Source organism: Bubalus kerabau, chromosome 12 (genome assembly GCF_029407905.1).
Source record: "Bubalus kerabau isolate K-KA32 ecotype Philippines breed swamp buffalo chromosome 12, PCC_UOA_SB_1v2, whole genome shotgun sequence".
NCBI lineage: Eukaryota > Metazoa > Chordata > Mammalia > Artiodactyla > Bovidae > Bubalus > Bubalus kerabau.
This window is the reverse complement of record NC_073635.1, coordinates 29,191,211-29,217,889: the sequence shown is the minus strand read 5'-3', so window position 1 is coordinate 29,217,889 and position 26,679 is coordinate 29,191,211. Positions and strand designations below refer to the sequence as shown.

Here is a 26,679-nt window from a genome sequence, read left to right as displayed (position 1 = left end):
GATGATTCCGTTTCCCCATCTGACAATACTAAAAAATTTGTAAGATTATCATAAGGTTAAATGTGATATTACTTATAAAGCATAAATAACAACTCACAGATGCTCCTTAAGAGGTAGCTGTTATTGGCTAAAGATCACAGGCCTGGGTGTCTGTGCTATTTAGACCTAGATGATCATACGCTTTTGTATCTATGTGTACTGGAAAGGTGTCTACAGCCAAGGATTATGATCAAACTAAAATGACACCTCAGGTACCAAGTAAATGGCACCCTTTTTCGAATCCAAAGTTGCTTTCATTGTTCATTGGTCAGAAGCCTTTGTATAGTAGCAAGGCCTATGAGCCACTATCACCTTCAGAATCCAGTTGAAAGCTTTCTAGGTCCTACAATAAACACCTGAATTAAGCCTTGTGCTAGCCATAGCCCATACTCTGTGAGTGAGACTGCTGTCTTCCAGGGCAGTTTCAAGAGCAAGTCAGGCACAAAACAGGTGCTTAGTACCCTAGGAGCATCAAGGATACGTCAAGGATACTACGGAACCTGCAGGAGGAAGTATTTTCCAAAACTACAAGAGACTTGAGATAGGCTTAACAATTTTTCAAGCCGGGAGTCTCAGAGGTTTTTGAAATTCTGCTGCCCAACAGCAACACACACTCTATAACCAATGTACTCCGGCTTCAAATCTCAGCCCCTTCCACTCTATAGGGAGCTCTCCGTTGGGGAAGAAGTCATCCGCGCCGACTGACCACTGTGGGGTTTTCTAACGTCTGCCCACTTTGGGCGACGCCCTCTTAGTAGAGAACAAAGACTTTTCACAGACCGCAGGCCGCGTCGGGGGTGGGGGCGGCCATCCAAACGAGAGACGGAGCGGAGGAGGGGAAGGCAGGGCGTATACATGGGGCGTGGTCCCTCCAAACAGCGCGGCTTGGTACTCTGAAGGCTCGGAAGAAGAGAACGAGCATCCCGGCTCTTTCTTTAGCGACTCCGGAATGAAGCAAGGTTTAGCCCTCGCCACAAGCGGCAGCACTTACGGCGCAGCCAGAGTCTGATTCCGGTGGGCGTATACGCTGCGTGCTGCGTCATGGCGTCATTGCGTGACATATCCCGAGAGCAGGCTTTTGGCGCGAGAATCTGAAACCCGGTGGGCGGAGGTGCGGCTGCTGAAGTTTGCTGTCTGGGGCGGTGGGTCTCCGCGAAGGAGCGTGAGGGATCCGGTTTCTTATCTGAGTGCCGGCGCGTTTTGTCAGACTCCTCTGGCCAAAAAAAAAATAAACCAGCTTCACCTCTGAAGGCGGTTAGTGTTGGCAGGGGTGGAGATGGGCAGCCTTCCGCGGTCTCAGGCGGCGGGGAGCGCCTCCGGTGCTCGGGTGGGAACCGAGCCCCCTACCCTCGCTGGTCCCTGCCAGCCCCGCACCGACAGGGAGAAGGGACCAGCTCCTCGGCTGGAGGCTCCAGCCCCCCCGCCCCGTCCTGGGAACTCCGTGGCCCAGCTTCGGGCTCCGCTCGGCCCACATGTCCCAGGCTGAAATTTCCTTCATTGGAATCACGATGAAGTTACTTTACCGGAATATTGCTGTTTTGGAAAATGTTTCATAGTCTGTGGCACATTGTATCTGCCTCATCGCTTAGTCCCCAGGTAGTTGCTGTGTTAACGAAAATTTACTGATTGGGAATTGTTACCCGGTGTTTATCTAATAGCCCTCTGCTAACTGCGCAGCCACTGGCCACACGTGACTAGTTAATGAAGATTAAATAATAATTAAAAATTCTGTTCTGCAGCAGACTTGCCACAGTTGTGCTGAGTCATGTGGCTAATGGCTGCTCTATTGGACTGCACAAATACAGAATACTTAATTCCCCGCGGTGAGTTCGATTCTTGTTTTAAAATAAACAATGTAGCTTCAGGCAGGTTTACCGCTTCCGGTTTTACCTCAGACTCACTTAGCAAGGACTGCATCTGTGTGAAGTGTATTTTGGTGTTCTCTTTTGCAGACTCACCAAACTTTGAAGCAATAGTGTAGATAAAAATGCCGATTGGATGCAAAGAGAGGCCAACTTTTTTCGACATTTTTAAGACGCGATGCAACAAAGCAGGTATTAACAGATTTTTTATATGAATTGATCGTTTACATAGAGAAAAATGTTTTCAGAAAAATGTAATTATGCATGCTTGTTGAAAAGAATCCAGTGTTTCACGTTTTTGTTTACACCATAAACTGTGCTTTATGAAGTAATAAATCAGAAAAGTAATCATTTACAATTAACCAAATAATCGGTGTAGAACCTGTGGTAGATAAACAGGAAACTGGCCCCTTGATGAGTAGAACTGTTTTTAAAGCAGAGACTTTCTAGCAAGTCAGAAGCATTAGTAACATAATAGCAGAAGTTGTCCCAACTTTTTGGTCTCAGTTGGCCTTACACTCTTAAAATGATTGAGGACTGAGAGCTTTTGTTTAGGTTACCATATTAGAAATTAAAACTAAGAACTTTTAAAAACATAAATAACAAAAATAAACTCATTGCATATTAACATGAATAATATGTTTATGAAAAATAACTTTTCCAAGAAAAATGTGAAGAGTGACATTACTTTAAAATTTTGCAGTTCTCTTTACTATCTAGCTCAATAGAAGATAGCTGGATTCTCATGCTCATTCTCAAAGAATTGCATTTAATTCTTTACAATATGTTTTGATAGAAGTATATGAAGAAAACCATACCTTACACAGAAAATGTAGTTAGAAAAAAGGAGTGTTTTTAATTAACTGTTTTCACTTTATTGTGGGTAGTTTTCTTTGGTATTATACCAAACTTAAGTGGGAGTTTCTTAAAAGTTGCAATGTGGGAAACCATGTAATGAATTTTTTGTACTCTTTTTACATTAAATTCAATTAGTCTTTCTTGCTTCTGAATAAATCTTTTACCCATGTTGTGACATCATCCATGGTTTGATTATTTGAAAAATACTGATGTTCTGAATTACACAAATATTCCAAATATTGACACATTCCATTAGACATTATTAAAAAATCACATTGGTTACTTCACTGATCTCATCAGAAAAGTCTTTTCGGGTTGGGAAGATGTCAAGCTCACAGAGAACAAAGTTCTAATTCTCCTTTGAAAACTCACATTTTATCTTTGGCAGCAAACTGTTGTTTTCCCTGCAGTAACAGACTCACTTAATTCATTTCAAGAAAATGTCCACCAAATACCCGACTCAAAATAACTTGTCATTCTTTCTAGCAAAAAGGGCTTTCCATGAAAAGTGCTAATTCAACTCACAACTCATCACATGAGTGCTTTTTCCGAATAACTATTGTACTTCAGTTATGCAGAAATGCTTTTATGTGTGCTTTCCATTTTGTCACTAAGGACACTTTAAGTTAAACTTGCTTTTTTGATTTTTTTTGTAACAAGTTCATGGTGATGAAAAATATAGTAACTCCTAGTACAGTTTGTGGCCACTGCCATGATTCAGGCAAAGCTGTCACCAATTTTACCCACCACTGCTATAAATGTCAGCATTGGGAAAAAGGCAAATAATGTCTAATATGAAAACAGTTTTGACCTTACAGATCCCTTGAAAGGGTCTTGGGGAACCTCCCCCTAAGTGGTCCACAGGCCACATTTTGAGAACCACTACTTTAAGTACGGAACATAAGAGACACTTTGTTCTCTAGCAGAGAATCTATTCCACTTGATTTGTGAGTTTATATGTCTTGTGTACCTATAGATTTGTCACAGCCATTTATGTAGTGTTGTATCTGTGGGTTGCATTCTTATTGTGGATGATTTTTATATCTGAATCGTGAATATAAAAGAAAACTTTAGAAGAGCTAATATAGCTAGTAATCTTGTAAAAAGTTTCTGTTCTACCTTACTACAGATTCATAAAAGAACAGACTAATGAACTTGTTGAACTCATTATTGACCAAATAAGGATTAATATGTCTTTGTTACACAAACGTTACTGACCAGGGAAGCTTCAGTATTTACTTGTATAACAAATCACTGGTGTTAGCTTCTGCAAAAATCCTCCAGTTAATAATGTGTTAATTAGTATGCCTTAAATGTAATTCACCGGAAAAAGCAATGACAACCCACTCCAGTACTCTTGCCTGGAAAATCCCATGGACGGAAGAGCCTGGTAGGCTGCAGTCCATGGGGTCACACAGAGTCGGACACGACTGAAGCAACTTAGCAGCAGCAGCAGCAACAAATGTAATTCACCGTCAAAATCTCAAGCATCCTTTTCTGTATCATAATCTTCACTGGCTCATGGGTTTTATTGTGTCATGATTTTTATTTTCCTTACAGATTTAGGACCAATAAGCCTTAACTGGTTTGAAGAACTTTCTTCAGAAGCTCCACTCTGTAATTCTGAACCTTCAGAAGAATCAGAATATAAAATCAGCAGTAATGAAACAAACCCATTTAAAACACCACAAAGGAAACCTTATCATCAGTTGGCTTCAACTCCTGTAATATTCAAAGAGCAAAGTCTAACTCTGCCACTGTACCAATCTCCTTTAAAGGAATTACATAAATTCAGATTGGATTCAGGTAAGTAATGTGATGTAGTTGACTAGAAAAATATGACCCAGTACTTCAGACAAACCTGTGCTAAAAATCCCAACTCTGTTGTTAACTATATCAGGTTGGTCAGATCGATCTCTGGCCACTTTTCTCACCCAAAAAATGGAAATGATTAAAATACTACCTAGGTTTAGATTAAATAAAATAATGTAGGTCCTTGATAAATGTTCCTTCTTGTCCTTCCTTTGATTAATATATCCTGCCCACTGAGACTTGATAAATTATATCTTTCTATATAGAAAAACCTAGGGCTTCTTTTGATGTTGAACTAAACTGTATTTTTGCAGGCCGTCACAGAGGACAGAGTTGTTGTTTTTTTTAACAATAGTTATAATGTCTTTTGATTTGGTAGCACTTTCTCTGGCCTGTATGCCAGGTGTTTACAACTTATCATATGCTGCTGCTGCTGCTACTAAGTTGCTTCAGTCGTGTCCAACTCCGTGCGACCCCAGAGATGGCAGCCCACCAGGCTCCCCCATCCCTGGGATTCTCCAGGCAAGAACACTGGAGTGGGTTGCCATTTCCTCCTCCAATGCATGAAAGTGAAAAGTGAAAGTGAAGTCGCTCAGTCATGTCTGACTCTTCGAGAACCCATGGACTGCAACCTACCAGGCTCCTCTGTCCATGGGATTTGCCAGGCAAGAGTACTGGAGTGGGCTGCCATTGCCTTCTCCAGCTTATCATATAAGAAGATTATATATTTATCACTTGCTTGATTGAAGTAACATACTCTTTCTTTGGAGTATTACTCTCTAGTAAGAGGAGCTAACAGTATACAGATTATGTACAGTTTAAGGTTGAATGTGGTACATGTCAGAAGAAAAGTACAAAAAGTATAATGAGAATTAAGAAAGAAAGCATAAATAGTACTGAGGGCAGTTAAGGGAACAATTCAACTGAATTAAACCTTGAAGAATAAGTGAGATTCAGAAATTTGAAGATGGAGTAGAGTGGGCATGTTTTAGGCATAGGAAGAACATGAGGAAGAATATGTAGTTTGTGAAGTTAATATCAAGTAATTCAGACTGGAGTGTTATATGTTTGAAAAGGACTAGTAAACAACTTGAGGCTTAAAAAAAAAAGCAGATCGGTGGCAGACATTGCATGCTGGGCTAAAGAAATTAAATTTATTTGATAAGTTGTTGAACAGAGAAAACAAATGTAAATTTAATCATGCTACTTCCTGCTTCAAACCTATGATTACCTCCTTTTGCCCTCATGATAAAATCCAGACTCTTTAATATGATCTACATGGTCCTTTATAATTTGTTCTCTCATTAATGCTTGCCTCATCTTGCCATAATTTCCTTCTTACACACACTCAGCTTACCATTCAGTGATACTAAATTTTGTTTTTTTTGGAACTACAGGGAGGCCTGGCGTGCTGCAATTCATGGGGTCACAAATTGTCGGACACGACTGAGCAACTGAATTGAACTGATGCTCTGTGGCTCTTTACATATTGTTACCACTGCCTAGTACTTACTTTTTTAAGCTTTTGCCTAGCTAATTGACACTCATCTTTGAGATCTTGACTCATCTCTCTAGGAAGTATTAGGAAGTATTCTCTGTTTCACTTATTTAGCTTCTAGTGAAGGAATCTTCCTTAAGCAATTGTCCTATAAGTGCTATGAAAGAGGAAACTCATGATATTAGGAAGCGTACACATGAAAGGGGGTGTAGGTAAAGGGCAAAGATTTTCTTACATGTTATTGCATACCTAATGGCATACATAGTAGGTGTTCAGTAAGTATTTGTAGAATAAATGAATATCTTGTTTAGAAAGTCTAAAGATTTGGAGTCTAAAGTCTTTGGAGATGTGCTTTTCAAAATGTGATGCCTGGACCATTAGACTCTCCTGAAGTGCTGATTGAAAAAGACAATTCCAAGCACTTATCTGAATCTGTTAAATTAAAATCTCTGGAAATAGAGGTTATGATGGTACATTTTAAACTAATTGGCGACTCATAGACAAGACTGTAGGCAGGGAGATCAATTCAGTTCAGTTCAGTTCAGGCGCTCAGTCGTGTCCGATTCTTTGCGACCCCATGAATTGCAGCACACCAGGCCTCCCTGCCCATCACCAACTCCTGGAGTTCACTGCGACTCATGTCCATCGAGTCAATGCTGCCATCCAGCCATCTCATCCTCTGTCATCCCCTTCTCCTCCTGCCCCCAATCCCTCCCAGCATCAGGGTCTTTTCCAGTGAGTCAACTCTTCACATAAGGTGGCCAAAGTACTGGAGTTTCAGCTTTAGCATCAGTCCTTCCAATGAACACCCAGGACTGATATCAATTAGCAGACATATATATAATGTTCCAGGTGATGGGAGGCAAATGCCCGAGTTAGAATAATGGTCGTGAAAGTGGATATGGAAGGTAGAAGTATGGGACCCTGCAGTAACCCCAATACGGAGAATTCATAAGAAAGAATCAAATCATAGGTCCAGGGCATGACTGAGAACATAGTGGTGACGTTTGTAGAAATTGTAAGCTCTGGGGGAAAAGCCAGTTTGAGAGGGAAGAGGTTTGAAAGGATTGAAAAAAAGTTAGGTTTGGACTGCAATTTTAGATAGTACTGGGATGTGAAGGTGTCGATGTCCTGAGAACTTTTGGAGAATATAAGTCTGAAGCTAAAGAAAGAATGGAGGTGGGAGAGAAAGCTGTAGGAATCAACTCTGTTTGAAAAGTGAAAAAGTCATCACATCTGGTGAGAAAATTGATCATGATGAGGGCTAGGATAGAGCCTTAGGGAATGTGAAACAAATGAAATGTGGAAATCATCCATTTGAGAAAGGGAATCATCCATTCAGCAAACATCCTGTGCTGACTTTGTGCCTAGTAGCTTGCTTGGCATTAAGGATACAAACTGAATAAGATGGCCTTTGACCTCTGGACCTCAGTCCTGTATAGGAGAAAATATACAAATATGCTGGTTGGTGTATGTTATAATAGGAGCATGTACAAAGCGCTGTGTTGTAGGCATAGCAAAGGAAACAGCCATCTGCCTTAGTGTGCTCAGGAAAAGCTCTGTAAAATGGCGCATAGTGAATCAACTGAACCTTGAAAGACATACCTAGAGTTGGTGGTTTATTTTCAAATTGTAATCTGCTGGGATTGGTCTTTCTATAACCAGGGAAGGATAGGAATGAATTAATAAGGCTGCTGTGGACTCACAACAGAAGCATTAACTTTTTTAAGCTTGTAGTACATTAATAATTCTGTTGACTAGTCTCAAGACCTTTTGCTTTTAAGTTTACTTTAAATTCAGTATTGAAATGTAAGACTTAAGCTATTTTTCACCTACTTAGTTCACTTCTAATATCTAAAATATTTTTTAAAAATTATCCATGAGGATAATTAAATTCCATGAGGAAGTTTGCAATTTCTTCTTCTCATAAGTCTTTCCTTTTGCATAAAATCACATGAGTTTATTTTAACCATCATTTGGCTTATTTATGAGATTCTCAAGTTATTTGGAAAACATTAGGATGTGAACTTTGTTTTGCCCGGTTCTTTTTTCTTTTTTTTTTTTTTTTTGCTTTTTATTTCTTACAGTTTCTATTCTTTTGTGTTTTCTTTTTATTGCTGAGCCAGTATTGATACCTTTTGTTAAATAAAATCCTGTGTTTACATTAGGTTTCATTTTTTTGTATAGTTCTTTGAAGTTTGGCAAATGTGTAATGTCATATACTCACCATTACAGTATATAGTTTCACTGCCCTGAAAATCCCCTATGTTCTACCTATTCACCCTTCCTTGCCTCTAGACCCCTGGAAACCACTGATCTTGAACCATATTCAAAGTGTTTTATGCATTTATATACATAAATGTTGAATGGAGTCAGACATCCTTTGAGACATCACTTTTTGGAAAGGAATTCACTTCAGACTGAATTCCGCATATATTCTCCTTCCAATATAGATGAGACTTGTTTTTAAATACTTCTACAGAATAAAAATTCACAATCCAGAACATATACATCCTCACTGCATTATTGTATGTTTCAGGAAAGGATATTGCCAACAGTAAACATAAAAGTTGTTGCAGGGTGAAGGCTAAAATCAATCAAGCAAATGATGTTATCAGCCCACCTCCAAATTCCTCTCTTAGTGAAAGGTATGATGAAGCGGTTGTATTAAAATAAAGTAAACATTTTCGTATATGTGATATTTTTTTTATAGAGATGAATCTAATCATCATTGTAATATTTTGCCTTAGAGCCTGGTAGAGGATCTTCTATTTTAAAATAATTTCCTTTTAGATTGAATCCTTGAGTACAATAATTTTTACATTAGAAACATTTACTCTGTTTTTCTTATAACATTTAATTCACTGTTTTTCTGTGTATCTGTGGAATTTTTATGTAACAAAAATAAATGATGAAAAGCAATGTCTTTGAAATATCCAGTTTAAAATAATTTGTATACTCTGAATCTGTGCAGAGTTTGATGCTGTCATAGATTCACTTTATACAATTTTTAAATTCAAAGTATACAATTCTTAGCACCTAAAATTTGTGACTACTTTATACATTACTTTCAATAGGGATTTTAAACATAACTTAGTGGTTACTTAATTCTTCATGAGATATTTCCTTTTTAAAAAAGTAATCTATGAATATTACAAACTAGTATAATTCTAATTGATATGACTGGGATTCCTTTTCTAAAATAAGATTAGTATTTTTTTCTTTTTGCTATTTTCATTCTCTTTGAATAATTGAGGGATTTGTTTTGTTTCCTTTTAGTCCTGTTGTTCTGAGATGTACACATGTAACACCACAAAGAGAAAAGTCAGGTATGATTAAAAACAAGGCCTTTTATTTTTCATATACTCTTAATTCTAATAAATATAAAACTTAGTAATTTTGTCTCTTGTTTTATCCCCAGTGGTATGTGGAAGTTTATTTCATACACCAAAGCTCATAAAGGTAAATAATTTATTTTTACTGTGTAGTACTATGTAGTAATTGAGAATTTGACAATGCTGTCGTAATTTTGCCCTGAGTCTTACCGTTATGTACCTACTGACTCACATAGGCATTCGATAAGTGATACATGAAAAAAAATAAGTGAAAAGAAAAATTCTCAAGTATCTGTTCACTTCTGTGAAATAAACGATTTTCCTTATTTCCAGGGTCAGACACCAAAACGTATTTCTGAAAGTTTAGGAGCTGAGGTGGATCCTGATATGTCTTGGTCAAGTTCTTTAGCCACACCACCAACACTTAGTTCTACTGTGCTCATAGGTAATACCTGTGAATGTATATTTTATAAGACAGTGTTGATAAATTGTCACCTGTAATGCTTCTGTTAAAACATTTTATGAAAAGATAATAAGTATCCAGATTAGAGAATCTATCTTCATTAGGTATGTTACTATTTCAGAATAATTTTGTTCTGTGTAGTGTTGATTGAGATAAATCTCAAGTGAATCAAATAGTATTTTGCCATGTTTAGTCACTTGGTTGTGTCCAACTCTTTGAAACACCATGGACTGTAGTCCACCAGGCTCCTCTGTCCATGGGGATTCTCCAGGCAAGAATACTGGAGTGGTTTGCCATGTTCCCAACCCAGGAATCGAACCCAGGTCTCCTGCCTTGCAGGCGGATTCTTTGCCATCCGAGCCACCAGGAAAGCAAATAGTATTTTAGAGGCATCAAATTAATTTATATACAAACCAGGATTTTTTTTACTTTAGCAAAACTACATTACGTTTTGATTCCTCTTTAGTTGGGCATTTAACTGTCTTCTTTTCTTGCTTATATGAAATAATGTAGGTTAAAGCATGTTGAAAAGTAAGAAGTATTTAACATGATATACCTTTCAACTGTATTATCTAAATAAATACTAAAATCTACAAGCTTTAGCTTTTAAATCATGATTTCACAACTTAATCTGGTTCTCTAAGCCTTTGTGGACAGTATTATCTTCAAGTTAGAATCATCAAACTATAGTTTCTTACCAGCTTATCAGCGGTACTAAGGAAATGTGAATATAACTTATCCACTGTGTTGATTGACCTCTCTAATTACTATACTTGGATTAATTCATTTTGCTTTAAATGTGTTATTTAACCCAACAATGCATGTTTCTTTTGAGGTCTAACTGAAAAATACAGAAGTTTTACATTAATTTTAGTGTATGAGGTATAATACAGTATAGGTAAATTGAACTCTCTTTTTTTACAGTCCAAGATGAGGAAGCATCTGCAGCTGTGTTTCCTAGGGATACTACTGCTGTAAGTAAATATGACAAAGTGATTAAACTGTTGTGGTTGCTTTGAATGCCTTGAGAAATTACTTATCTTGAATTTTTCGTTCTTTAATTTATGATTTTATAAGCCTTTAGGAAAGTCTCTAAACCTGTTTCTATATGTGATTTTCTTTGACTTCCTATGAAAATCTACTGTCTCTCTATTTAAGAATAAGTTGAATATACTATGTGCATAGTGACAATTTCTATACTAGTGATTTTAAAATATAACTTTTGCAGATTTTGAAAACATATTTTTCTAACCATGATGAAAGTCTGAAAAATAATAAGTTTATCCCTTCTGGGCCAGACAGTGACAACAAAAATCAAACAAAAGCTGAAAGTCATGGTAAGCCCTTCTGTTTAATTGAATGACTGTTCTTAACTGACATCATTGAAATACTTGCTCATCTTTTCTTAAAGAGAAAAAAACGTTACTTCTCCTTTCTTTATTACTGAAGGTATTGAGAATAGAAACTAACTTCATTTAGATTAAAATGTTTAAACATCATGCTAGGACAATACTATTCAAAGATGCTATTGTGACCCCAAAACAAAACCCATAACTCAAAACTTAGAGATGCACAATAAGACTTAGAATTAACAAAATGTTAAGACCTTATCTCTAATTAGGAAGTAAGCATGGTTGCAGATACACCAAAAGTTACTCAATCAGGTTATTGGAATGTTCCATATTCTTTAGTTCAGTTCAGTTGCTCAGTTGTGTCTAACTCTTCGTGACGCCATGGACTGCATCATGACAGGCTTCCCTGTCCATCACCAACTCCCGGAGCTTACTCAAACTTATGTCCATCAAGTTGGTGATGCCATCCAGCCATCTCATCCTCTGTCATCCCCTTCTCCTCCTGCCTTCAATCTTTCCCAGCATCAGGGTCTTTTCCATTGAGTCAGTTCTTCGCATCAGGTGGCCAAAGTATTGAAACTTCAGCTTCAGCATCAGTCCTTCCAATGAATATTCAGGACTGATTTTCTTTACGATTGACCAGTTTGATCTCCTTTCAGTCCAAGGGACTCTCAAGAGTCTTCTTCAACACCACAGTTCAAAAGCATCAATTCTTCTGCGCTCAGCTTTCTTTATAGTCCAACTCTCACATCCATACATGACTACTGGAAAAATGATAGCTTTGACTAAACGGACTTTTGTCAGCCAAGTAATGTCTCTGCTTTTTAGTATGCTGTTTAGGTTTGTCATAGCTTTTCTTCCAAGAAGCAAGCATCTTTTAATTTCATGGCTACAGTCACCATCTGCGGTGATTTTGGAGCCCAAGAAAATAAAGTCTATCACTGTTTCCCCATCTATTTGCCATGAAGTGATGGGACCAGATGCCATGTTCTTAGTTTTTTGAATGTTGAGTTTTAAGCCAACTTTTTCACTCTCCCCATTCACTTTCATCAAGAGGCTCTTGAGTTCTTATCTTTCTGCCATAAGGATGGAGTCATCTGCGTATCTGAGGTTATTTATATTTTTCTCAGCAGTCTTGATTCCAGCTTGTGCTTCATTCAGTCTGGCATTTTGCATGATGTACTCTGCATATAAGTTAAATAAGTAGAGTGGCAGTATACAGCCTTGATGTACTCCTTTACCAATTTGGAACCAATCCGTCGTTCCATGTCCAGTTACTAGCTGTTGCTTCTTGACCTGCATAGAGATTTCTCAGAGGCAGATAAGGTGGTCTGGTATTCCCGTCTCTTTCAGAATTTTCCATAGTTTGTTGTGATCCACATAGTCAAAGACTTTGGCATAGTCAGTAAAGCAGAAGTAGATGTTTTTCTGGAACTCTTTTGCTTTTTCGATGATCCAGTGGATGTTGGCAATTTGTTCTCTGGTTCCTCTGCCTTTTCTAAATCCAGCTTGAACATCTGGAAATTCTCAGTTCATGAACTATTGAATCCTGGCTTGGAGAATTTTGAGCAATTACTTTGCTAGCGTGTGAGATGAGTGCAATTGTGCGGTAGTTTGAACATTCTTTGGCATTGCCTTTCTTTGGGATTGGAATGAAAACTGGTCCATTCCAGTCCTGTGGCCACTGCTGAGTTATCCATATTTGCTTGCATATTGAGTGCAGCAATTAAACAGCGTGATCTTTCAGGATTTGAAATAGCTCAGCTATAATTCCATTACCTCCACTAGCCATGTTCATAGTGATGCTTCGTTAGAACCACTTGACTTCTCACTTCAAGATGTGTGGCTCTAGGTGAATGATCATACCATGGTGGTTATCTGGGTCATTAAGATCTTTTTGTATAGTTCTTCTGTGTATTGTTGCCACCTCTTCTTACTGTCTTCTGTTTCTGTTAGGTCCATACCATTTCTGTCCTTTATTGTGCCCATCTTTGCATGAAATATTCCCTTGGTATCTCTAATTTTCTTGAAGAGATCTCTAGTCTTTCCCATTCTATTGTTTTCCTCTATTTTGTTGCATTGATCACTGAGGAAGGCCTTCTTATCTCTTCTTGCTCTTCTTTGGAACTCTGCATTCAAATCGGTTTATCTTTCCTTTTCTCATTTGCCTTTAGCTTCTCTTCTTTTCTCAGATTTGTAAGGCCTCCTCAGACAACTATTTTGCCTTCTTGCATTTCTTTTTCTTGGGGATGGTCTTGATCACTGCATGTTCTTAGTATGTGTGTATAACTATATAAATGTGTAGGATTGGATATCTTGCGTGTGTGTGTTTGTATAAAATCAGATTTTACTGTTGGTTGTAGGGCCACAAAATTAATTTGGAACTTACAATCTGATAAATTTTAATATTAAATTGTGTTTATATAGTAAAATTGAGTAAACTTTATTGTATAGACCTGGTAAAGAAAGGTTATTAGAGATTGAGTGTGAATAAAAGGCTATGAGTACACTGGAATCAGTCTTGACCAGAAAAACAGGGCAAGGTTGGTGTCTCCCTACCCAAAACATAGCTAGCATTCAGAATAGCTCTTCAAATGCTAAATTATGCGTTATTTAGTTTATACTATTTCTATGAAAAAGGTTTGAGGGTAATATAAATTATATGGTTGTGTTATAAAATGTTGTTAGTAATACTTATATTTTAAATTTTAACAGGATTGGAGAAAATGTTAGAGGATTCATTTGGTAAAGTAAATAGCTGCAAAGACCATTTTGAAAAGTCAATGCCAAATGTCCTAGAACATGAAGTACATGAAACAGTTGCAGGTATCTCTGAAGAAGATAGTTTGCCAGTATGTGTTTCTAAATATAAAACAAAAAAGCTACAAAAAAGAAAAACTGGCAAGAGTAGGAAAAATATTTTCCATGAAACAAAAACAGATGAATATGAAGAAGCTAAAAAGGAAATGACAGAAAGTAAACATTCATTTGTATCTGAAACAGAACCAAATGACAGTGATCCATTAAATTCAAATGTAATAAATCAAAAGCCTGTTGGGAATGGAACTGACATAATCTCCAGGGAAGTTGTACCATCTTCAGTCTCTGAATGGTCTCAGCTCACGCTCTCGGGTCTAAATGGAACCCAGGTGCAGAAAACGTCTCTACTGCATATTTCTTCTTGTGACCAAACTAATTCAGAAGACGACCTCATAGGCACAGAGAAAGAGTGTACCAACTTCATTACTTTAGAAAATTCTTTGCCACATATTTCAAGCATATCAAAAACAGTGAAGATATTAAATAAGGAAACAGTGGTAAACAAGACAGATGAAGGGCAGTGTCTTGAATCTCATGAAGATCCCACTACTGTGGGACAGCAAACACTAACTGACTCTTCTCCACTTCAGGACATCAAAAAATCTATCTTCAGGATAAGAGAATCTCCTGAAAAGATACTTAGAGAAGATTTCTCAAATAATGTGACTGATTCAAACTTGAAAGAAGAACCAGAAGACTCTAAAAGTGAATCAGAAATACAAACTATTTACTCACAGAAAGAGGATTCTGTATGTTCAAGTTCAGGGGATAATGAGAGCTGGCCAGCCACTACCAAATACACTTCAGAAGCTTTGAGGAGCACAGGTTTAATATCCACTTTGAAAAAGAAAACAAAAAAGTTTATTTATGTTATAAATGATAAAACAACTTACCAAGGACTGAAAATACAGAAAGACCAAGAATCAGAACTAACTAACTCTTCAGCCCAATTTGAAGCAAAGCCTTTGGAGGCACCACATACATTTACAAATGTTGATTCAGGTACCTCTTTGTGTGTATGCAAATAGTGTATATAGTTTTATGGATGGTGATAAATTTTTAATTTGAACATGTGTATCTTTAACCTTTTTTAAAAACATACTGCTTACTTTCATTCTATAATTTTTTTGCTCTTTCTTCTGTCATTTAAAAAAAAACTATATATTCCATATCAGACGTTGTTTAGGCCTTTGATTACCAGTGTTCAGAATCATTCCATTCAAACTTGTTGGATCAATTTGCATGGTGTATATATATATATATATACACACATATATATGTGTGTATATATATATATAAAATCATAACTCTTGAGACAGAGCATGTAATTGATAAACACCAAGAGCTTGGCTACTTAATTCCTGCTTTAATTTTCAGTATTTGTTTTATGCAAGTTGGACAGTTCTATAAATATGTTGTGCTATTTAATATGTATTTTCTCTAAAGCAGGTAAAAAAAAACAGGAAAAAAAGCTAATTGTTAGCTAAGTTTAATGTAAGGCAGTCATAAAATAGTGACATTTTTGTTGTTACACAGTTTTCTTAAATATTTAGAGTTTGCTTAGGGTTATTACTATATCTCAGTGTCAGCAGTGTGCATAGTAAAAGCCATTTTTTATTTGAGCAAAAGTTCATTTATCAGTAGCTATTGTGTGTGTTCAATCTCTGGGTCCAGAAGATCCCCTGGAGAAAGAAAATTCCATGGACAGGGGAGCCTGGTGGCTATAGTCCATTTAGTTGCAAAGAATCAGACATGACTTAACACATACATACTGTATGTTAAAAGGTGATTTTATCTCCCTCTGAGAATATTTGAGTGGGTGATAATATTGTAATGAACAATGGGCCTCATGGAGCTGGAATACAGAACTGTTTGAGATTTAGGTTAATTTCCAGAGGAAAATGTATATATCAGAGATAAAACCAATAAAACTGTGGTTAGTGAATAAATAAAATGAGACTAATAATTTTGACTTGTTAATAGATTCAGAAGGTCAATAAAATGAACTAAATATTTGCATATATAATTGAGATTAAGTAATATTTCAGGCCCTTCATGTGTAGAACCTGTTTTTAAAGTCATTTTTTGTTTTTCTTCAATGTGAAAGACTGAACCAAAGGAAATGGTTACTTTTTTAGTTCCTTTTCGTTACCTTGATTTTCTAACTCCTATTACATCAATATTAGCAAAGAATTCTTTTCCAATTTTATTTTCTAACAAAAATACTTTGAATTTTACTTATGGCAACTAGCTACATACTAATTTTAATTGACATGATAAATATTATTAAAAAATACTAGGTCCTCTGTATCTTTAGTTGGGAAATGTAACTTCAAAATAGAGAATGTTTAGAATTCTTTCCTTTAAACTTGACATTCACTTCTTGATTTTCATGTAATTCTTGTTTTAGACACTATCTTTTTAGATACTATCTTTAAAATATTTAGTGAATGTGATTAATGATACTTGAATTTTATCTTGTCACTTTGTGTCTTCATGCTTAGGTTCATTGCCTTCTTCTATCCAAAAAAACTGTTCACAGAATGATTCTGAAGAACCAACTTTGTCTTTAACCAGCTCTTTTGGGACAGTTCTGAGAAAATGTTTTAATAATGAAAGCAGTTCTTCTAATAATAAAACAGTATCTCAGGATCTTTATTGTAAAGAAACAAACATTAATAAGGAAAAATGGCAGTCATTTATAACCACAGAGACTGATTATGTGTCATGCTTGCAGGACAAGCATTGTGAAGATAATCCAAAAAGCCAAGGTGTTTCAGATATAAAGGAAAAAGTCTTGCCTGTAGTATGTCGCCCTGAATTGCCACATTCAGAGGAATGTAGTGATACTGTCTTCCAATTCCAGCAAAGTTTTTTACATGACCATGATAATACCACCATTTTAACTCCTAGCTCCAAGTATCTTCTGTCAAATCCAGTTGTTATTTCTAGAGGAAAACAATCATATAAAATGTCAGAGAAAATAAAATCTAAGAATTGTGAAGCAGGTTTTGAATTAACTAAATATATTTCCATGGAAGACAATCAAGAAACATGTGTTTTAAATGAAAATTCTAAGAAAGCTGAGATGTTGTCACCTGAAAAATATATAACAGGGGCATTACCTTCTGTGAAAGTACAATGCTACCAAAATATGAATCTCACAGTCATTCATAAAGACCAGGAAGAAACTACTTTAATTTCAAAAAGAACAGTCAACCCAAACTCTGAAGAACTTTCCTCAGACAGTGAAAATAATTATATCTTTCAAACAACTAGTGAAAGGAATATTCCTATTTTAGAAAACATTAAGGAAGTTCATGAGGCAGACCTCAGTTGTTTAAGAGAACCTGTTCTCAAGAACTCTGTTATAGTAACAAGTACAGATATGGATGGCGGACAAGCAGCCAAAGCGTCCATTACAAAAGATTCTGTCTCATCAAATATAGTCCATGGTCTTATAGAGAAGAATAGAAATAGCATAAAGCAACAACCAAAGATGACGCTAGGTCAAGATTCAAAGCCAGATGTGTCCCTAGATACAGATACAAAATCAAACAGAAATAACTTTTGCAGGGACAAATGGGCAGGACTCTCAGATTTGACTTCAAGTCACAGTTTTGGAAATGGCTTCAGAACAGCTTCTAATAAAGAGATAAAACTCTCTGAACACAACATTAAGAAAAGCAAAATGCTCTTCAAGGATATTGAAGAACATTATCCTGCTAGCTTTTCTTGGGTTGAAATTGTAAAATCATTAGAAAATCAAAGGAAAGGAGGCCAACCTCATGATCGTGATTCACAGTCAGTTGATACAGTGTGTGGGTATGTGCAGAGTGGTGCGGTTGTTTCTGATAGTGAAAACAGTCACACAACTCCAGTTTTATCTTTAAAGCAAGACTTCAATTCAAACCATAATTTAACACCCAGCCAGAAGGCAGAAATTACAGAACTTTCTACAATATTGGAAGAATCAGGAAGTCAGTTTGAATTTACACAGTTCAGAAAACCAAGCCACATTTTACAGAGTAATCCATTTGAAATGCCTGAAACCCAGATGACTGTCTTGAATACCACTTCTGAGGAGCAGAAAGATGTTGATCTTCATCTCACAGCCAGTGCCCCATCTCTCAGTCACGTAGATAGCAGCAAGAAATGTGAAGGTTTAGTTGGACTTGAGCAAAAGTTGATCTGCTTGTCAACAACCAACTGTAACAAAAGTGTTTCTGGTTCTTTAACAGATAAAGGTGAAGAGGAGTTTAGGGGCTTTTATTCAGCCCGTGGCACAAAACTGAATGTTTCTAATGAAGCATTGCAGAAAGCCATGAAACTGTTCAGTGACATTGAGAAAGTTAGTGAGAAAACTCCTGCAGAAGTAGATCCAGGAAGTTTCTCTTCAAATCAGTGTAACAATTCTGATGTTTCTATGTTTAAGGTAGAAAATTATAGCAATGATAAAAATTTAAGTGAGGAAAATAATAAATGCCAACTGATACTACAAAGTAACTTTGAAATGACCACCAGCATTTTTGTCAAAGAAAATACTGAAGATTTCAAGAGAAATACTGAAAACAAAGATAACAAATGTATTGGTTTTGTTTGTAATTTAGGAGAATCTGATGGCTGTGCTTCAAGTAAAAATGATACAGTTTATGTTCATAAAGACGAAAGTGGCTTACCATATACTGATCAATACAACATACATCTGAAACTATCTCATCACTTTATGAAAGAGGAAAACATTCCAATTAAAGAAAGTTTGTCAGATTTAACTTGTTTGGAAGTTATGAAAGCTGAAGAAACATTTAATAAGTCAAATAAAAAGGAGCCAATTGCTAATAAGATGAGGCAAAATATAAAAGATTTTGGTGGTTTTGATTTGTCCTTTTGGACTGCAAATGGGAAAAACATAAGGGTCTCTAAGGAGTCTTTAAATAAAGTTGTAAATTTCTTTGATGAAAAATGTACAGAAAAAGAATTGAGTAATTTTTCAGATTCCTCAAATTCTGAATTACTTTCTGGCATAAATATCAACAAAATAGACATTTCAAGTCATGAGGAAACCAGTATGTTCAAAAACAAAATGTTGAAAGAAAGCAGCCCAGCTGGTATTGAAAATCAAATACTGACACTCCAGCAAAGAGAAAAATGTGAATGCAAAAAGATCACAGAACCAACCACGTTGGGTTTCCATACAGCTAGTGGGAAAAAAGTAAAAATTGCCAAAGAATCTTTGGACAAAGTGAAAAAGCTTTTTGATGAAACAAAGCAAGACAATAGTGAAGTGACTGATTTTATCCATCAAGGGGCAAAAATGCTAATGGACAGAGAGATTTGTAAAGAAGGGCTTGACTTAGCATGTGAGATAGTTAAAGTAACTGCCCCAAAGCGTGAAGAGATGCAGAATTCTCTAGAGGAGAAAAAGCTTGTTTCTGAGGAGACTGCCATGCCACCCAGGTTCTTAAGTGATCATTTACAAGGACAAACTGAAAATCTCCACACATCACATAGTGTCTCTCTGAAAGTTAAAGTACATGAAAATATGGAAGAAGAAACAGCAAAAAGTCCTATAACTTGTTACACAAACCATTCCACTTGTTCAGCCATTGAAAACTCAGCTTTAGCGTTTTACACAGGACATGGTAGAAAAATTTCTGTGAGTCAGGCTTCACTACTTGAAGCCCAGAAATGGCTTAGAGAAGGAGAATTGAATGATCAACCAGAAAAAATAAATTCCTCCAAAATTAAATGTTTAAAGGAATATACTGGGGATTATGTAGGAAATCCTTCATGTGGAAACAGTTCAAACAGTATAACTGAAAATGACAAAAGCCTCTCTGAAAAGCAAGATTCAACTTCCTTAAACAACAGCATGCCTAACAGCTATTCATATCATTCTGATTTTTGTCATTCCAGTGAGGGATTTAATAAATCAGAGAATCTCTCAAAAGATAAAATTGATAATTCTGGTATTGAGCCAGTAGTAAAGAATGTCAAAGATAGGAAAAACACTAGTTTTTCTGAAGTAATACCCACCATAAGAGAAGCAAACATAAACCCACAAGCTTTAGACAAAGATAGTTGTGTTCTGAAACTTGTGACTAAGTTTTCACCATGCAAAAAGAAAAAGACAGCTGTTGAAGTGGCCTTATCTAATTCAAATAATTTTGAGACCGAACCACCTGCATACAGTACAGCAAGTGATCAAATAGCCTTTGTTTCACGTGAAACAACAGTCAGAGAGAGGTTTACAGACAACTGCAGAAACATAAATACTAAGCAAAACACTGAAACGAAATCAGGCACTGACCAAACGCAAACTGTGACAGATTCTCATAAGGCATTGGGTGACTCAGAGGATGTTATTTTCCCTAACTCTCCAGATAATGAAGAACATAATATGCATTCACATGATGTTTCTCCTGACATTCAAAGTGAACCGATTTTACAACTTGACCAAAGTATTTCTGGATTGGAGAAAGTTTCTGAAATACCACTTCGTCATGTTGATTTGAAAACTTCTGATAGATGTAAATTTAACATGGGAAAGCATCCCAGGTCCGTCTCTTCTATGAATGCTTGTGGGATTTTTAACACAGCAAGTGGAAAATCTGTCCAAGTGTCAGATTCTGCATTACAAAAAGCAAGACAGGTATTTTCTAAGTCAGAAGATGGTGCCAAGCAGTTCTTTTCCAGAGTGTCATTTAAAAGTAATGAAGAGCATTCAGACATATTCACAAGAAAAGAAAATACTATGACACATAACCCCCCAAATTTACTATCATCTGCTTTCTCTGGATTTAGTACAGCAAGTGGAAAACATGTTCCAGTGTCTGAGAGTGCCTTATGCAAAGTTAAGGGAATGTTTGAAGAATTCGATTTAATCGGAACTGAATATAGTCTCCAGCATTCACCTACTTCTAGGCAAGATGTATCAGAGATACTTCCTGTCTCTTGTACTGATAAAAGAACCCCAGAACACTCTGTAAGCTCCAAAATGGAAAAAGCCTACAATAAAGAATTTAAATTATCAAACAACTATAACATTGAAAGTGGTTCATCAGAAAATAATCACTCTATTAAAGTTTCTTCGTATCTCTCTGAATTTAAGCAAGACCAACAACAGTCAGTATCAGGAACCACAGTATCACACACTGACAGCATTCATCTTTTGGGGAAAAAGCAAACTTTGCCTAAATATATAAAAAAGGAAATTGGGAAAACTGAAACTTTTCCTGATCTTGTGAAAACAAATACAGAAATTTGTTCTACTGACTCCAAAGACCCAGAGAACTATTTTGAAACAGAAGCAGTAGAGATTGCTAAAGCTTTTATGGAAGATGGTGAGCTGACAGATTCTGAATTTCCAAGTCATGCGAAACACTCTCCTTTTACATGCCAAAAAAATGAGGAAACAGTTTTGTCAAATTCAAGAATAGCAAAAAGAAAAGGAGATGCACTTGTCACAGTTGGTAAGTGTCTGTTTTTGCCTTTTGGTCTCCCAGTCGCTTTTTAAATTGTTAAGTCCTTAATAATTCTGGTATGCTGCTGCTGCTGCTGCTGTCGCTTCAGTCATGTCCCACTCTGTGCGACCCCATAGATGGCAGCCCACCAGGCTCCTCCATCCCTGAGAGTCCCAGGCAAGAATAGTGGAGTGGGTTGCCATTTCCTTCTCTAAGGCATGAAAGTGAAAAGTGAAAGTGAAGTCGCTCAGTCACCTCCGACTTTTTGCGACCCCATGGACCACAGCCTACCAGGCTCCTCTGTCCATGGGATTTTCCAGGCAAGAGTACTGGAGTGGGTTGCCATTGCCTTTTCCCTCTGGTATGCTAGCTTGTAACAATTAGGAAATTATACACTAAGTACATTTTTCAGACTTGTGTGTGTAGTTTGGTTTCATTCTTTTTTTTTTTTTTTTTGTGGTGTTGGAGAAGACTCTTTTTTTTTTTTTTTTAATTTTATTTTATTTTTAAACTTTACATAACTGTATTAGTTTTGCCAAATATCAAAATGAATCCGCCACAGGTATACATGTGTTCCCCATCCTGAACCCTTGATATTGCTGAGTCTGTGTACCAGGAAGTCATTGGTTGAGTCATGTTTATATACATGCACATAGAGATGGGGAGAGAGAACAAAGTTTCAGACTCTGCCTATTAAGAACTTTAAAAGCTGGTTTCTGACTATAGATGTTGGTTAGCTTGCCTTTTTTTTTTTTTTTTCATCTAGCAGGTGTTCTAAGATAAGTTTGTTTTTAGTAAATAGTATTCTGATCTTAATGCTATTTGGACTATGTTCTGACTTCTCTTTTAAATATAGTATATTTAACAACTCAGTTCAATTATGAGGTTAATTGGATGTTTGATTTTTTTTTTCTTTCTGTTAGTATCTTTGACTAGGAGTGATCTTAAATAATTAATCTGTTGATTAGTTACAATTAAAGTAAATGCCAAAAGTAACTCTCCAACTTTTAAGTGAATGATCTGAAGCATGTCAATCCTGTTTAAGAATTCTAAACTCATAGAGTAGTTGAGTTTTCACAAGTCTTCTTGTCTAGGCCCTTCACATTATAGAGAAAGACACTGAAGATGGTCAGTTCATTCTTATACTTGGTACATTTTGCCCTTAAGTCATCCTGGTGGATAGAGACTTCCTTAATCAAGTATTATCCATGCCATATTCTATACCAAGTTCATGTTACAGGCAGAGTAGTAAGTTTACAATACTTACCTTATTGTTGCAGTTCTCTAGTGCAAAATTCTGAGGTGCAGATGCTAAAGCTATTCATAATTCTTTTATAGAAAATAATGTCTTTATTTATAGGATCCTGTTTTGTTCATGTGTGCACTAAAGTAAGTTGGCCTTATGCCTAGGAATAACAACTCAGATTTCTACTAAGTGTTCTCAACAGCATCATTGTTTCATTTCCCTCACTATTGTTAGATATAAATATATATAGCTTAATCAGCTTCTGGAGAAGGGCATGGCAATCCACCCCAGTATTCTTGCCTGGAGAATCCCCATGGACAGAGAAGCCTGGCGGGCTACAGTCCATGAGGTTGCAAAGAGTCGGACACGACTGAGCGACTAGGTACAATCAGCTTCTGGTTACTTTATAGTACAGGTTCTTGTCAAACAATTAAATCACTTTATAATCGGACATTTGATAAAGCCTTGCAAGGACATTTTTACTTATTAAATCCTTCAAGTTCACTTCCTTTAATAAATCAAAAAACATCTTAAAACAAAGTATCAGGACTTCCCTGGTGGTGTAGTGGCTAAGATTCCACCCTCCCAATGCATGGGGCCTGGGTTCAATCCCTGGTGGGGGAACTAGATCCCACATGCTTCAAATAAGACCCAAGACAGCCAAATAAACAAATTTTTTTTTTTAAAAGGTATCTGTTAACACATTATCTCAGTATGGCATAGAAATTCATAACTTCAATTATGGCTTCAGTTTATTCTAAGCCTTTGAAGAGTTTTTAAATAAGAAGTAGATATTACTTTTGCCAGTACTTTAATTTTGGTAATTTAAAATCTTTTCTCCTACCCACCGACTCTAGTTCAAGGACCTATATAATAAATTCCTTCTTGAGTGTAATGTAAAAAAAAAAAAAGTTTATTTAAAGAAATTTTTTTGTTTGTCCTTATTGCCAATATGCCTGAAGTTACATTAAGTGGCAGTTTATTAAAAGAAAAGATTATCTGTGATATCTGGTACATCTGTTTATTCCTGGACCCAATTAAAAAGTAGTATTTTAAATGGTCAAAAAATAATAGAAATTAAATTGACATTGAAAAATTAATTACAAAAATTACAAAATTATAAAAATCACTTAAAAATAGAATGTTCACTATTTAAATTATAATTATTATGTATTTTTTACTTAACACGTTGTAAGAGCCAGTACTTTAGTTTTTAAAAATGGACTATGGCTTTTGAAAAATAAAACTGACGTTATTTGCTTTAAAAACATGTATGGGAATTTCTTTTTAGGAGAACCCCCAATCAAACGAAACTTGTTAAATGAATTTGACAGGACAATAGAAAATCAAGGAAAATCCTTTAAGGCTTCAAAAAGCACTCCAGATGGTAAAATATGCTTTTTAATGTGTATCTTTTCTCCTTCTCTAATTACTGTACTTAATATTCTTAAAGTTGTTTTTCTCACCTCTGTTGTGTATATGGATAATTGGGCAAGACTTTACAGTGTGATTTATTAAAACTTCTGTCTTGCTATCTTGCTTTATTTGTTATGTGAGCTTTTCCTTCATACTACCAGATATAATGTGGAGGTTTTCCATAATTGAGAAATGTGAAATGATACTCAAATAAGGAGTTTTAAAATAAAAAGCTGGATTCCAAAATTCAGTTGATTTCATAATATTTACCAGAATCGATTATTTAATTGGAGATTGAAAAATAGTGACTTTAAATTTCTGTTATTTTTTTATACATTTATTAGCTGGGATTCTTCAGCAAGGAAGGGCTTTCCCTTAACAACTGGGGATTATCTATATAGTTCTTCCTAAAAAGGCAGGATAAATATTGAATTCTTTCTCTTCACTCACCAGTTTTCAGAATAAAGAGTAGTTGGTATAATAATCACTACTAAAAGTAGTAAAGGAATTTTTTTCTTTCTCTTTTAGATACAGTTGATTTCTTAGATTCTTATTTATAATGTGGATATAAAGTTTAAAAGAACACACTATAAATAATGTATTTCTTTACAAAAGGTAACATTCTTTTTGATGCTCAAATCATTTCAGATTTGTAAGTAGTGACCTCTTTAAGTATTTCTTAAAGAGTTTTTGTTTTTAATATGCTTTAATTAACCTTTGAACACTTTCTTGCTTTGTATTATCACAGAAAGATTTCTAGGAAGTCATTGTAATTCTTCACCCCAGTTCTAGAGTCCTTAGAATTTCCAGAGATCCTTTCAGTGGTTAATACTTTTTAAAAAACAAGATTTGAGTGCTAACTACACTCAGAGCTGCTGGTGTTATTATTTTTTTAAATGCTGTATTCTTGGTTTTAAAAACAGTAACGTATTTACTTATTTGCTTTATTATCCAGCCAAGATTCTCAAATTTTTTGCTCTCAAAATTTCTTTATACTCTTAAAAATTATTAAGGATCCTCAAGAGCATTTGATTATGTGGATTATTTCAATTTCTATTTATCATAGTCAACATTAAAATTGAAAAATTTTAGTATTTATAAATATTAAATATTATACTTAAGTCATTTTGAGAATATTAGTTCAGAGTTATGCAGCTCTTCCAACACTGACACATTATACAATCTTAAACAACTACTTTTGTTAATGTTACCACTGATCTAATCTAAAAATGTAGTATTAGGAAATTGTCAAGGTAACAGCCAGATATAAGCATTCTAAAATTGTCATTTTGCTTAAAAGCTTGAACTTTACAATAGTTTGTTTCGCAGCAAATACTCACTTGTTTTTTTGTAGTGATGAACTCATTTCATTCATTTTTGAAGAAGTATTTGCTGAATACCCAACTCTGAATAAATCGTTTGTTGGTTATCCTTTCAAGTAAAAATGGAATTCTTTGGGGGAAAGTTGATTAGTGCAGTTCACATAAAGTGCATTTCCTTTAGACAGTTATCACACTAAAGTATGCAGCAGGACATACCAGCAATGCCAGTGTCAACACAGTGAGAAAGATGTATATAACTACTACTACTACTTGTTATTAATCACAATTATTATTAAGGTCATTTGACAGCTTGGATCCCCTCTAAGGGTTGTGGGTACTCCCTTCCAGTGTTCCATGGATCACTCTGAGAATCACCGTCTTATAGTATGTGTATAATACCTTCAAGTTTACAGTACCACTGTTACTATTCATAAACTACTAATGGAGATTTAAGTTTTCTTTGCAGTTTTTGTCCTAAGAACATATATCATAAGGAATGTATAGTTAAAGTTCTCTATTCAGATGTCACTCAGAAGAATTTTTGTGGTTAACAATTTGATAATTGGGTTAGATTAATTAGTTTCACTTTGTTTTCAATTTTAAGATTTGCCTTTTTAAATTTATTTGAATAAATAGAATGTTTATGTAGTTCATTCATCAAAACTATAGAAATATTTACTCAGAGAAGCCTTATTTTCATCACTGTCTCCTCCATATTGTTCACCAACTTCCTCACTTCCTGCTTATTATATTGGTAACTATTTTTAATGGTTTTTGGTCTATCCTTTTAGGGCTTCTTTTTGTAAAAATAAGTAAATATGTGTGTGTGTGTATATATATATTCTCATTACTTTTCTTTCTCACTCAAAAGATAGCAGTGTGCACAGGGTTTTGTACCTTCTTTGTTGTTCAGTTCGAATTTATCTGGAGATCATGCGTAAATGAGCATAGAGAGATCTTCCTCGTTCTGTCTTGCGACTATGTAGTATTTGATCACATGGCGGTATCAGTATATTCTGGTTTATTCAACTAGTCCTCTCCCTACTAATGGACTAGTGGAAGGTTTAAGAATTACAAGTTACCTACTGAAAATGAATAATATCTACAGGTTAGCTTGTCAACCTTCATAAAACTAAAAATTTATATTTTCATTGGCAATTCACTAACGCCTTCAAGTTCTGATTAATATCAGC

At 35.6% G+C, this 26,679-nt stretch overlaps 1 protein-coding gene across 6 annotated transcripts in view; it reads left to right on the top strand.

The window, feature by feature from the left end:
• The first annotated feature begins 839 nt into the window (after positions 1–839).
• The window catches only part of BRCA2 (BRCA2 DNA repair associated), a 54,254-nt gene continuing 28,414 nt past the window's right edge, over positions 840–26,679 (top strand). For 2 of the 6 annotated variants that reach the window (XM_055542394.1, XM_055542388.1), the window contains exons 1-12: positions 1,157–1,293; positions 1,992–2,093; positions 4,320–4,565; positions 8,609–8,717; positions 9,349–9,398; positions 9,491–9,531; positions 9,738–9,849; positions 10,792–10,841; positions 11,096–11,204; positions 13,935–15,041; positions 16,544–21,511; positions 24,040–24,135. In XM_055542394.1, coding sequence (XP_055398369.1) covers positions 2,027–2,093; positions 4,320–4,565; positions 8,609–8,717; positions 9,349–9,398; positions 9,491–9,531; positions 9,738–9,849; positions 10,792–10,841; positions 11,096–11,204; positions 13,935–15,041; positions 16,544–21,511; positions 24,040–24,135 — 6,955 coding nt within the window. In that variant the 5' untranslated portion in view covers positions 1,157–1,293; positions 1,992–2,026. The other 4 variants (XM_055542392.1, XM_055542389.1, XM_055542390.1 and 1 more) reach the window with 4 other exon arrangements.